The sequence below is a fragment of the Ornithodoros turicata genome, chromosome 5 (genome assembly GCF_037126465.1).
Source record: "Ornithodoros turicata isolate Travis chromosome 5, ASM3712646v1, whole genome shotgun sequence".
In the NCBI taxonomy this organism is placed as follows: Eukaryota; Metazoa; Arthropoda; class Arachnida; order Ixodida; family Argasidae; genus Ornithodoros; species Ornithodoros turicata.
This window is the reverse complement of record NC_088205.1, coordinates 42,470,803-42,484,600: the sequence shown is the minus strand read 5'-3', so window position 1 is coordinate 42,484,600 and position 13,798 is coordinate 42,470,803. Positions and strand designations below refer to the sequence as shown.

The 13,798-nt window shown below is 47.4% G+C and overlaps 1 protein-coding gene across 1 annotated transcript; it reads left to right on the top strand.

The window, feature by feature from the left end:
- The first annotated feature begins 6,548 nt into the window (after nt 1–6,548).
- LOC135395776 (uncharacterized) lies at nt 6,549–13,030 on the top strand. The gene is made up of 3 exons (XM_064626867.1): nt 6,549–8,198; nt 8,312–8,459; nt 12,702–13,030. Exons 1-3 carry the CDS (start codon nt 6,549–6,551, stop codon nt 13,028–13,030), a joined length of 2,127 nt encoding a protein of 708 aa, XP_064482937.1.
- The last annotated feature ends 768 nt before the right edge of the window (nt 13,031–13,798 follow it).

Below are 13,798 nucleotides of genomic sequence, written 5' to 3'. Positions count from 1 at the left end.
AAAGCAGTAATTCGACTAGTGGACTGCATTCTACAACAGAGTGAATACCCCTGTGCACCATGGTGTGTTTGAGTTGACCATAAGTTTCAGCTAATGTGACGTTTGACTTAAAGAGCATTCACTGTATAATGCTTGAAACTGAGGTATTGATTTTGAACTTACACGTTTGTTACACCTCAGTCATAGCTATTGCATATCTCTGACATTAGTACTTTTCTGGAACTGTTACTTACTTGTACTATAATAAAAATCTTGATTATTACTGCCTATACTCCTGCCAGAGGTGACAAGATGTAATTATGTAAGTAAGTTAGAAAACAAATGTAAGTAATTATTTTCTTGACAGGCATCGTGTGTGTACACGACCTCATTCTTGCTCCATTATTTGCTTTCATCTGCCCTGTTATTCAAAGGCAATACCACTTTTTGCATATGAAATAAATTGTAATGTACCACATCTTGTTCGAGTGTCATTCCTGCATAATACATGGACAAGTGTAGAGTGAACAATCATGGACCCCCAACCAGTTGCAAACGCTGCCAATACCCCGAAAGTGTGTATTGAACTCTCTGCATCACAAAATGAAATTAGTATACTACCGTGCTGCTGTCCTGTTTCCAGGAGAAAATAGTGGGGATAGCACCTGGCTTCAGCCATTTCTTGGTGTGGCTAAAGTAAAATATGAGGGCTCGAAGTGTTTGGAACATATCCTTTGAGTCTGAGAAGGTTGAAAAGATTGCTCAGATACACTTTGAAACCACTGTCTCAAAAGTATGGGGTCATGGTAGGGAAACCTGTAATATTGACAGAAGTACGACCTATGGCACCTCAACAATTCCCATCGCCTATGAATAGAAATAATGATTTGATTATTTCTATGGCTCCAATAAAGGTGTTAGGGAATGTTAGTGAATAATGACACTCACTCGTGGAAAGATACTCCAGATATGGCAGAATGTCTTGTGTGACACCTTGGAAGCGCGCATGACATGGACATGATTTGTGCTCGAAGCACAAACACAATTCGGGAAGCAAAACTCCAGATACAGTGCAGCAAGATTCTCAAGTCCACCAGCCAACACCAAACACCTTATTACAAATGAAGAAATGCTGACATGACAACAACAGTGGGAATAGTTGGTATTGCCGGGGTACATTGAAGAACAATATTCACCACGATCCTGCGGCCTGGGAAGCTTCCCTGCACTGGCTTCAAAACTGTAATCCACATCTCCAGGAAGCAGGCCATTACATTAAAAAGAAAGAAAGTCAGAGCCCAAAGAATTCTCGGCGAGCTTGTGCTGTGAGGTACCACCTCTTCCCCGGAGGCGCCGAGCCCGTAAATCATTCCAATTCACATTATGTAATCTTTCTGCTGTCTTTGATATTCCAGTGACACTCCCCTTTTTATATGTTGTCTTTTCAATGTGTATTAATTGTGTAAAAAGAGAAGAAAACAAGTCGTCGCACCCAAAAGTTTAACGTAAGAGTGACGGGCATAGAAATCATACGGAATCATCCTTATGATTTCTGTGGTGTCAGGGCCCCATGTCTTCAGCGACGACAGAATGCACCTGAGGCGGTATGTTTGTTTGTGCGCTTACGAGGCTCTTCCGGGAGAGACAAATATTTTTCAGCTGTGGCGGCAGTCCCACAAAGGAGGGACCACCAGAATTACCATCCCCAGTGTCAAACCAGTCTTTCAATCGTTTCATTACTCCATCGGAGTTTCCCCTAATTCCACATGTTGTAACGTTCTAGTCAAGGATGTCCGGTCAGTTATTTCAGCCGTATTGTTTCTTGGGATGCAGCGAGCGTCAAAGTCGCACTCCGCGTAATTAGCTTTAGCCGATAACCGCGGCCGGCTGTCGGCAATCCCGGAACCGAAACTCTGCTAGCTTCCCCTTGCACTAAAGGCCGTCTTTTCTTTCTAGAACAGGTGATTACAGCACGGGAAGGCCGCAGTATTACTTACTTCGTGTTTATTTTATGCTTACTGCACATTTATTTCCTCGTAAATTGATTACAGTAACAATATTCACCATTGAAACGGAGCTGCCAATGACAGCGCGCAGACACCACTGGCACATGGCAACACTGGCCGCCACAATATGGCGCATCCCTCGTTTTGACGCAGAGCCAGCGCCACCTTTGCTTCTAGCCTCTCCTTATGATTTCTATGCCTTTGCTCGAACTTAGAAGGGAGCTTAAATGAGCATGGAAGTGACCCCAAAATATTTTTAGTTTTTCGCTGCAACGTCTTCTACAACAAATAAAATGAGCTGCTGCGAATGAACGCAGGTAACCCAGATAGCACGCACAAGGCTCTGTTCCGCACACGTTTAAAGTGACAGTCCGGCCGAAAACATAGGTCTGGGAAACACCGCCTTATGATTTGTAATACTCCTCACAACGACTGTGCAAAATATTTCAGAAGAAATCGTATCGCACGATTTATAATCGACTTTTTTCTATGCCGCAGTTGGTCCCGAGTAAAGGCCGCAGCGAGCTCTCGCGTGACGTGCATAAGAGCAATGCCGCACATGACTTGCGCATGCCTGTTTGCGCGATAGTTGATTGTTGCGTGCTAGCATTTGTCCATTATGATGTTTTTGAGTAGCAATCACGCGTTATGTAGACTAAAATGCAGAGTAGCGTCAATGTAAACACAGGTATCACGACGTAGCCTTCTGTTCAGTACACTCATAGACAAAAACACCTCTCTGCATTCCCCGCAACGGCGCAGTCCTCCGCTCCACTTTGTCCATTGGGGACGTCATGCTCACGTGACGACTGACGTACATAGAGGATCCTTGGGGCAAGGAGTATGCGAGGGAGAAAAACGAAACCGAATGTCTTCAGAGGAGTATTTTTTATTCGATATCTCGAAAACCACGCCATTTTGTGAGCTGAAACTTTCCACCCAGCATGTAAGCTTCCGTGGCAGTTGGAAAAAATCAACTTCCGGTTTTCCCGGACTGTCCACGCTGTCAGAACGCTCTCCACATCCGAAGAGCGCCGAAGGGAAGCCGAAGACGGTCTGACGTATCACGGGCTACGGCACGTGACCAGTGACGTGCAAGCGGCGTATAAGCGGCGCGCGAGCCGAGATGAAAAAACAAAGAAAAAAGGCACCGAGTACAGCTTCTACGTCACGCGGGGCTCGTGTATCTCGCCTGCGACTGCCGTTCTTCGACTGTCTTTCGTAAATTTTATTGCGCAGTGACAATACGCCGCAGATCTGAAATATTTTGCATGGTGACTCCTTGTGGACAGCTTCACAAATGAAGCAGAATTTTGAGTTATGTTAAAGGTCACTTCTATGCTCCTTTAAAGTCTCATAACTGAAAAACCCGAGACTGGGGACAAAAACGACAACACAGACAAGGTCACAACCTTGAGACCTCAACCTTTTTGAGACCTTGTCTGTGTTGTCGTTTTTGTCCCCCAGTCTCGGGGTTTTAAGTTATGGATCTATACCACCAGCTCGCTTGCTACCTCTCTATCCTGTTTTTGAAGTCTGTCCACTTCTTCTTCTGCAAAGTTCCGTGTAATTCCCGAAACCGCGAAGAGGGACGCAGTGATGTGCTCCGAAGCCCCTTGCTTGTTTTGAGCTCCTTCTGTCCCATCGCCAGTGGCGTCGATAGTGTTGGTATGTTTCGTACCCTTCCACGAGGGTCTCTATCTCCCCCTACGTAAAATTCGGCCGGTGGACACGCTTTGAGACCTGATGAGTGTCTTCCATATAAACTTCAGAACACACTTCTGAAAATACCACGCGGTTTTGCTGGCAAACACCGTGGCACGTGGCGTGGGATACAACGGGTCCCATTGGTTGAGCTGACGTCGTTGCTATAACAATGACATACCCTCAGGACCTCTCGCTCATGAATCCCACGGTCACATTTCAGGAAGCACGTCAGCTGCTCTTTCTTGCTCGTTCTGCCCATCATGAACCTCCCTCTCCCTTACCATACTTTCGTGAATTCTGAACCCCGCGATCTGCGACGATGTCCTACGACGGTTGTAGACTACGACATCGTAGCGAATCTTACGAACTTGGTTGTGAATCCGACCCCAGCTTTCAAGGGAGATACAAGAAACATATATTTAATAGAAAAGGCGGGCAAAGAAGTGTGTGTGAGCTCACCTACCGTTCATTTGTAATCTTCAGAGATATCTACCAAGATTCCAAGATTCCAAGAGTCCAAGATTAGCAGCACCAAATTATTAGGAATGTATAAAAATGAGAGTTGAGTTGTCTATCCTTTAGAAAAGATCCTTGGTTTGTCAGTCGGCGCTCTCTAATCGATTTCTTGATTCAAGGACTGAATTTTGAGGGCTACACACCTTTCTCGTCAGGATAAGTTTTTGTTGTCAAGAGTTCCTCGCATAACGGACCTGGTTAGGTGTATTACAGTGAGCTAGAAGCTGTACACTCTAAGAAAAAAAGGAGTAAAATGGGGGTAATTGCAACTTCTACTCCCCTAGTCTGCAATTACTTCCTATTTTAGTCCCCTAACCCGACATTTACAACCCAGGACTGCAAATTGTCACGAAACTTCGCGAATGGTCTCCTGAATGCAACAGTCTACGTAAATATGTGCCTTTGGTCAATTTGAACGACATAAGGCTGTATAACTCAGACAACGTAGCAATTTTTCAGCCACACAGAGTAAGAAACAGTTAGCGCATCTTTCTTCGCAAATTGTGCCCTATGTATGGCGCAAGTTTTTATATCACTCGATATATCACGGTTGACGGTTTGCTTCAAAGTATTTTCATGCATGCACACGAATTATGTACCTGGGAATCTTACAACAGCGCGTGAAATGCAGTCTCCACTCTGTGACATTCATTTACACCCGTGCATTTACTCCCCAAAAGGACTATTTTTCGTGGCAGTGCATTTAGACCCCAAAAGGAATAAAACTACTCATTTTTTTCTTAGAGTGTAGTTGCATCGTCGCGAAGCCTCCTGCGAGCAGCAAAAAGCGTCCAATCGACTCCTTCGTGGTATTCCGTCTCAAGGCGGAGGCCCCGGAGAACGCTTCGGTACCCCTCGATTGCTATACCGACGTACATTGACGTGTCCCAGATAGGCACGCCAGGACAGCACAGTACGGCCGTTATGGCAGCATCTGCATGATAAAGCAGAATCACCTTCAATGGATATTTCACACACAAAATCAACAGCGAATGAGAACACAGCTGCAGTACAAGTAAGAGGGAGCGACGTCGACATGCAGATAAGTGACGAAGACATGAGTCAGGCATATTGTTGGATGCAGCAAGAAACAACACAAGCAAGAACGAAGTTGACACCACGGCTGCACGGAGTCAGGCAGCTGAGCCAAGACACCGATTCATCATCCCCGCACGACATCGCAAGCGAAAACGTCTCCTTGAACGACGCCGTAACAGCTCAAGTGAAGCCACGGTGAAGAGTGTGGCGTCCTACCAACAAGGCGCCATCAGTGCTCGCACGGTCCTCTTCCGGCCGACAGCGAAAGACGACAACGTGAGCTCCCTTAAGCTCAGGAAGCTCGAAGAATTCCTGAACTTGTTTTTTTTTTTCAAATGAAAGTCTGTCAAATGAAGTCTGTCAAATGAAACTCCGGAGCGCCTAACGAGGTATTCGAAGTGCGGGAAAACAGTGCAAAAAGTATCCTGGGGGGCGGGGGTGGACACCAAGACAGACGGCGGGCTGATCCAGCTCCTAGCCGTCACGCGCCTACACTCTTAGAAAAAAGGGTGGAGTAGTTACACCTTTTAGTAGCAATTTGGATATATGATAATTGCTTTTGCCACCCATTTGCGCCCTTTATCATACGCTATATTGACCTAGGTGGTAACTACAGAAGTTACCACCTTTTACACCCTTTTTTCTTAGAATGCATGCAGTATTTGTGTTCGCGCATATGTGCCGTCCCCGCCAAATGCAGTCACAGGTCTCATTCGTGTCAAGTATACTTCCCTCACCGATCAGCAACTCATGGAAGGGATACACATGTTTGCACCCGTGACAAACGTGCATAGACTAGGAAAGGAAGGGGTACTCGTCGAAGTGTGCTTCGTTCGAGGCCCGCTTTTGGAGTACGTACATGTCGGGCGCAGGTTCCCAGTGCGGTCTTTCCAAAGCAGGCCAATTCAATGCAGGAAGTGCGAGCGTTTCGGCCACGTCAGCGTCAGTTGCGCTCGCGTTGCAGTATGCATGAAGAGTGCGGGAAGCCACAACACACACGAGTGCCAAAAGCCAAACGAACCCAAGTTGTTGTGAAACCATATGTAAGGCAGAGAGCTGCACTGCAGCAACATCGTCGTTTTTTACCTCTTTGGTTTGGTGTAGCCGTGTGGCTCGTGTAGAAAAGGAAGATGTTGTTGGCATGTTCTTTGGCAACGACAATGTTGTTGGCAACGTATTTAGAGAGTATTTGACGCATCATCTAGTGCCTCCGGTGAGCTTTCCCTTAATGATGTCGTCCACGTGGGACCAAACTTGAACCCAGAGATTCTGCACCTTTTGATAAAGTTCCGTAGCGAAGCTATGGCTCTGGTCGCCAACATTGAAAATGCTTTCTTGCAAATCAGCTTAGCTGAACGGGATCGTGACGCGTTGCGGTTTCTGTGGTACGTGACAACACCGAAGATAGGACAACCTCTTTCCGCGACCGAAGTTCTAAGGATGACTCGGGAGCCATTCGGGGCGGCTTGTAGCCCATTTCTTCTCGCCGCAACCATACGCTATCACTTCCGGATGATATCTGATAAGTACCCGGACACCTGCAGGCTCCTGTCCGAGAGTTTTTACGTCGACGATTTGGCAACCAGTGTCAGCACAGTTCAAGAGGCGAAACGTCTTTGGAAAGAATCGGTTGACATTCTTGAAGACTGCGGCATGCGACTTCGGAAATGGAGAACAAATGATGAACTGTTACGTGGAATGTTTCGGGACCTATATAACGGTGACGACTCTATCCGACAGACCGAGACAAAGGTACTGGGTCCTATTTGGGACACTGACTCAGACGCTCTACGGATATCTTTAAAATCCGTGCTGGAATTCTTACACACCGCGCATGATACCAAACGAACAGTACTTGAGGCCACAGTGCGGGTCTTCGATCCACTCGGATTTCTAGCACCGTTTGCTATCACAGCGAAGGTCATGTTCCAGAGACTTTGGCAGAAGGGAATACTTTGGGGCGAAGTTCTCCAACCTGACATACTCGAAGACTGGCACACTTGGTGTCGCGAGCTTCCCAAAGCCAACGATTTGTGCATTCCCAGAGGAATAAAGTACACGGGGCCACCCCGACATCAAACGCTTCATGTATTCTGCGACGCTAGCCCGCAAGCTTACGGAGCCGTCATCTACGTCAGATCAATACAGGAAAGCAGCCTGTGCACAGTTCGTTTAGTCGGTGCAAAGTCTAGAGTTGCTTCTTTGAAGACGGTTTCGCTCCCACGCCCGGAACTGCTGGGGGCATTATTGGAAGCACGACTCCTGTACTACATTACCAAATGCTTTGGTACAAACCTGTCGACTACATTGTGGACGGATTCAACGATTCTCATCAACTGGATCAAAGGTGACACGAATCGGTACAAGCCATTTGTTGCCACCAGGACCACAGAGATACAGAACCGCACGAACCCATCGGACTGGCGACACTGCCCTGGTAAAGAAAATCCGGCCGATCTCCTGACACGGGGAATTTCGATTGACTCGCTCCAAAATCGAGCCGATTGGTGGGAAGGGCCGCTGTGGCTGCATGAGGACGAGGCTTACTGGCCTCGACACATGGAATTGATAGGATTCCAAGACGAGGAAGTTAACGCAACTGTCGTGCTGTCAGCTCCATCAGTATCAACCTGTCCCGTTCTGGAACTGGCAATCTTCTCTTCCCTGAACAAGGTTATCCGGACTACAGCATTGATTTATAGATTTTTCTCCAACTCGAGTCAAGGGGAAAACAAAATAGCGGGCCCTCTCACAGCATCGGAAATTGAGCAAGCAGAAAAGTACTGGATACGACAAGTACAAGCGGAATCGTTCCACGATGAACTTCGAGCAATTTCTTCATCACAACCAGTCAAACCAACTTCAAAGCTGAGAGATTTTCACTTGTTTTTGGATGAAGCTGGGCTTCTGCGTCTTAAAGGACAACTGCAACGCAGCGAAGAAAATGAAGAAGTAACGCACCCGGTTATTCTACCCAAGCATCATACTTATACAAGACTGTTAATTACACGAACTCATCAGCGCTTGCTACACTCAGGAGTTCGTGACACTTTGGTTGACCTAAGGGAGTCAAAATGGATCCTCCAAGGCCGACAAGCAGTGAAGAGGGCGTTGCACAACTATCAGTGGTGCAAACGACAGCGTGCACGACCAGTAGTCCAAGCGACAGCTCCACTCCCACCGGAGAGAATAACCAGATCGCATCCATTCGAGGTAACTGGAATTGATTTCACTGGACCACTTTTATACAAAACGCCTGACAAGAGGTCTCGAAAGTGTTACATTGCGTTATTCACGTGCGCTGTGACATGAGCCGTGCAGATAGAAGTTATGCAAGACCTCACGGCAAACCAATTTCTCCTGGCTTTCCGAAGATTTGTATCCAGAAGAGGGGTATGCAAAGTTGTCTACTCCGACAATGCGCTTACCATTAAACGGGCTTCCAAAGATCTAACGAGTCTCTGGAAAGCATTACGCGGATCTGACGCTCTCGACTATTTTTCTCAGAGGGGCATCCAGTGGAAATTCATCGTCGAACGAGCTGCGTGATGGGGCGGCTTCTGGGAGCGAATTCAGGAGCGAAGTTCAGTCAAAACCATTCTCCGCAGACTGTTAGGAAAGGCTCTCTTGACACACGATGAACTGACTACGGTGTTAACCGAGATCGAAGCCGTCCTAAATTCACGCCCCCTCACTTTTGTTTACGCTGCGCCAGAAGAACCCAAGGTGCTAACTCCATCGCGTTTCCTCGTGGGAAAAAGATTGACCGCGCCAGGGAAGGTCGCTACATCATCTACCTCGGACAGGGACACCTTGACTAGCCGTTATCGTCAGCGGGAGCAACTTCTAGATTCTTTTTGGAGCCGATGGCGAAAGGACTATGTGCTACAGTTACGCTCCAATCACACCATGAGACATGGGACACTGGTGACCCTAGACATTGGTGATCTAGTGCTACTTGTTGAGGACAAGTTACCTAGGCATAGATGGCGTATCTGCCGTGTACATTCTTTGATAACGGGCAGCGACGGGGTAGTGAGAGCGTGTGTAGTACGACTATCTGATCGGACGTTCTTACGGCTACCTATACAGCTCCTTTGTCCCCTAGAGATTATTTAAACTTGTGAGCATAGCACTCACCGCGGGGTAGGATGTTGTGAAACAATGTATGGCAGAGAGCTGCACTGCAGAACTACGTCGTTTTTTGAATTAAAAACAATTAAAAACCCCCAGTGCTGGGTAGGACAAGGACAGAGGATAAAAGGACAAGGACCGGCACTGAACTGCAACCAAGTTTATTTTTTTCGAGCAAACCAGTGACGCCCCTCTCACCCCGCAAAAACCGACCAAAAGAGAGCGCTATACACTAGAAACAAGTTCTTCCAAATCTGCTTGCCTATCTGTTGTTTCGTGCGTTGATAAATTCTTCTATTTTCTTGGTGAAATCAATGGATGCCATACTGCCATACTGTCGTTTTTTACCTCTTTGGTTTTGTAGTGGCTTACAAGCCGTGTGGCTCGTGTAGAAAAGGAAGATGTTGTTGGCATGTTGTTCTTTTTTGGAATAAACGGGACACGTTAGTCCTTTTTTGTTGGAGCGGTCTTACGCCTTAAAGTCAATTCACCCCCTTTTGACTTTCCGGGCCAGCAAGGTGTTCAACACAAGTGTTAAAACTGTGGTAAGATCCACCAGCGTAAGCTCCAGGGGTCGGACTCACAAACGCGATTGTAAGTTGCGCTCAGATGCGCTAAGACGTCGTAGCCTGCGGCGCGCGTACGACGGCGTCCTAAGCGCGATTCACAAAGCTATCGTAGTGGAGAGGGTATCCCCTTTGACGAGGAAGAGGAAGTTGCTCGCTTCCTGTCACGTGCACCTCGAAGAGAAACAGCCAAAGGGTGCGAGACTGTTTTCGCTATGGTAACGATGACGAAAATTTGTAATCGCACCAATAAGAGTCGTCCCATTAGAAGAAGACGAAGTTGTTCGCCCTCAAATGTACGGGTGCGTCCGAATAGTGATGCGTCGCACATGCCGTCATAGTGTGCGTCACATGTGCGCCTTCTAGAGTCACTAAATAAGCTACGCTTTAGAGTATCGACACTGAGTTCCAAGAGCGAGCATGCGCCATCTTGTTTCCGCGCCACGCTTCCCACGCGCACGTGCACTTTAGCCCACGATGCCATCTATCGTGCGCGGGTGAAATGTGCCTTTCGTTTACAAGCAGCAGTTGACGGCCTTGAGCTCACCTTGACATCTTCGGGACGCTCTGGTGGACAATACGTGGATTATCGCACAACAATCATACACGCTTCTCTATGCCACAGCGAGCATTATGGTAGACGTCTTTGATCCTCAACTGAGGATGGTACCGGTGTGGTGCGGAAACAAGATGGCGCTCCTGCTCTCCCTTGGACCTCAGTGTCGATACTCTGAAGCGAAGCTTATTTAGTGACTCTAGCGCCTTCGAGCCAAAGTATTCGGATGAGCACTCCGAGCACCGATACGCGCGCCATCTGGTGCTGATCGTCTGCAACGTCTATTTAATAAAATAGACTCCAGAGGGCGAATAGCATGAGGTGCTGGAAATTCGGCCGCAGTAGCGGACAATAATTTCTCGGAATTCAGCATGGACACCGAGGCAGTTTCCATTTGTCTTGCAGTTTATCTACATGCGCAGAGAGAGTAAGGTAGTCATTCCAGAAATAGTGTGTAGAAGTCGTGCACGACAACTGACGGAAGGACGAAAATTAAGCAGAGCGTAGTACAAAACGTGCCCAAAAGGAGCACTCCAGAAGAGAAGAGACCAGAAGAGACGACGAGAACTCTAATTCTGACAACAGTAGCGTGATGTACTACTGGGATCGGCTTGCTGCGCATTTATCCTGCCCAAGACACCCTGCAATCGTGCATGACAACCATCATGCAACCTCGTGAGCAACGGTTGTGTTCCGACAACTTATCCAAGGCTAAAAGCGACAATCCCGCACGGGGAGCATTTGTGTGTAGTTTTATTAATCTATTCGCAATTCATAAAACCGTTGGAGAAGTTCAGTCTGCTTTCGTGTTTCGTTTAACGTTTCTACTTCGATATTTGTTGGGGACTGGCAGGGGGGCGCCTCCCGGGTTCCTTATCACTGATCACCTCATCTTCTGGGCATTCTTCCCGATTTTCCAGACCTTCCAGCCGATCTTCAGGCGTTTCTCATTCCCGTGGAGAGGTACGAAAACTCGTGTTACTTTAAAATTAACTGAAGAACGAAGGATAAAATGTTCAGTGCTATTATGAGAGACTAAATTCGCAAGAGTAATTGTTCCGCCCTGTTTCGCCTTCGCGGTATGCCCATTTATCTTGGTATGCCGCCATTTTTGCAAACAAAAGAGCCGCCGGCCGCCGAAAACTGTCGTCTGCTAAACTAACTGTTCGACGAACGCGCCCTCCCCCGAAACACGGCAGAAGCGGGAAACGCGAAACGCACTCCGCGAAGTCTGCATCGGAGGAGACTTCCCAAAGTGCGCCTTCTGTGGCGCACATGTGCGCCTGTGGAGAATTCGGATGACGCACCATTATGGCGGCACTTCCGGTGTGCGGTATGCGGTGACGCATCTCAGACTATTCGGACGCACCGGTTTTGTTACAGCACGTGCACTCAGCCTTTCGGTAGCCATAATGAATGCCATGCAATCACAGGCGAAACGCGTTCGATGATACAGCAAATATATTCCCAGTATGTTCGTCTCGGGGAGGGGGTGGGTGAGGGTGTTTTGTAAGCGGTGTGTGGCACTCAGTTTTGCAGCTTTTATGGCTTCTTCTGCCTTTCTTGCAGAAAATTTGGAGGGGTATTGGGGGTGTCTTAGCGGGGTGTAGGGGATACTTGAAAAATCCCAGCGACATGATTTTACGGAGCACAAAGTTCAAGCATTTGTTGAAGGTTACCAAGCAAAAAAGCGCCTCAATGTCACTTCGGGGATGGTCTCCAAGGTTCTGTGGCAAAGTGCAGTGCGTGGGCGCGTATTACAGAGTCTTTGTTTGCCGTCTCCAAATCCACCGCTGCCAAATAACGCCGCCATCTTTCTTCGTAAGACTGGTACGGGAGCTCTCGCAGGATTCCGCCGTAAGCTGCGAAGATTTTGCGACACGCGCCCTTCGTGAATCTACACTTCGCCGTAACTTTCCCGTACGACGGAGTTACAACAGATTCCGTCGCACGAGCTCTTTGTGAATCCGACCCCAGATGCGTGGGACCACTCCTGCCCATAAATCAGGTCGAGACCGCGGTACACTGCTACAGCCTAAAACACCATGAGGACACCAGGGAGGCCCGAAGGATTATCCGGGTCAAGAAAACTCGAGAACATGGGAAAGACAAGCCGGCGTCTCACAAAGCCGCTAACCACATCCAGGAGATGACATACGGAGAGCCTCCAACCGTGGCAAACAATTGGGAAACTTTCAGCAATGTCGTACATATCGGACGACAAGCACCGGAGCCAAAGTCAGTACCAACCCACGAAGCAGCTCAACCCACACCTCGTTCCTCAAAGGGCGTCGAATCATCGCCAAGCCCAAAGCAAGACTCCCCCCCTCAGAAAACAGAGGCCCGCCAACGCCCGGGTATCATCTCGAAGCTCTGGCCAGCTTCGCAACTTTCGTCAAGCTGGCGTTCATGATCATGACTGTGAGGGAGCTCGTGGGATGTACATGGATTCCAGCAGGCATACGATTGTTCCTGACCACGCTCCTCCTCTTGGAACAGCCACTGACAGCCATATCTACGACGTATAAGCTACATCCTCTGCAGCATAAACAGGGCCATTCCTCTTTGGCAGTGATGGGCAGTACTTGAAGTACCAAGTACTCAAGTAGTACTTCAAGTACATTTCTGTCTACTTGTACTTTACTTTAAGTACATTTTAAATCGTGTACTTTTTACCGTACTCCAAGTACTTTTTCTGAGTACTTTCCCATCAAGTACTCAAGTACCCAAACTTGGACTCCAAACAAAAAATCACAAAAAGTATCAAAAATGCACCCTACTAAAAGCGATAAAATGACAACAAGACGACGAAAACACACAGATAGGGCTATCTCTGAGTTTTCGTCTTCTTGCCGTCATTTTAGCGCTTTTAGTGGGATGCAGTACCAAGAGTCCCAGGCTGACATTTTACCAAAACGGGACATTTGTGCTTTTAAAGAGCATATTTGTTGAAGAAAATCTAGTGTTGAGAGACTTGAAATGTCGAAAAAAGTATCGACGCTTTTATGATTATGTAAAACGAATGGAATGCAAAGAAACGCACACATTATGACACTGCAACCGGCAGCACAATGGCTTGGTCCATTGTCATTTCAGTTCTCCCAATGCAGGGTTCTATGCTTTTTTATATTTTTCCTTCATTGGCAATTCATAATCACTTTATATCACATTATATGTGCGATTGCATTACATGATGAACACTCTGAAAGACACACATGCTTTCATTTTTACATTTTACGTTTTTTTAATTGGTCACATGGATTACATTGCTGCAGATAACGGTCGTATAAAAATGA

Coding starts and splice junctions, on each gene's coding strand:
- LOC135395776 (XM_064626867.1), top strand. CDS start 6,549: ATGGCTCTGGTCGCCAACATTGAAAATGCTTTCTTGCAAATCAGCTTA. Junction 8,199..8,311: donor GCAGCGAAGAAAATGAAGAA/GTAACGCACCCG, acceptor GGTTGACCTAAG/GGAGTCAAAATGGATCCTCC. Junction 8,460..12,701: donor CCAGATCGCATCCATTCGAG/GTAACTGGAATT, acceptor GGAAACTTTCAG/CAATGTCGTACATATCGGAC.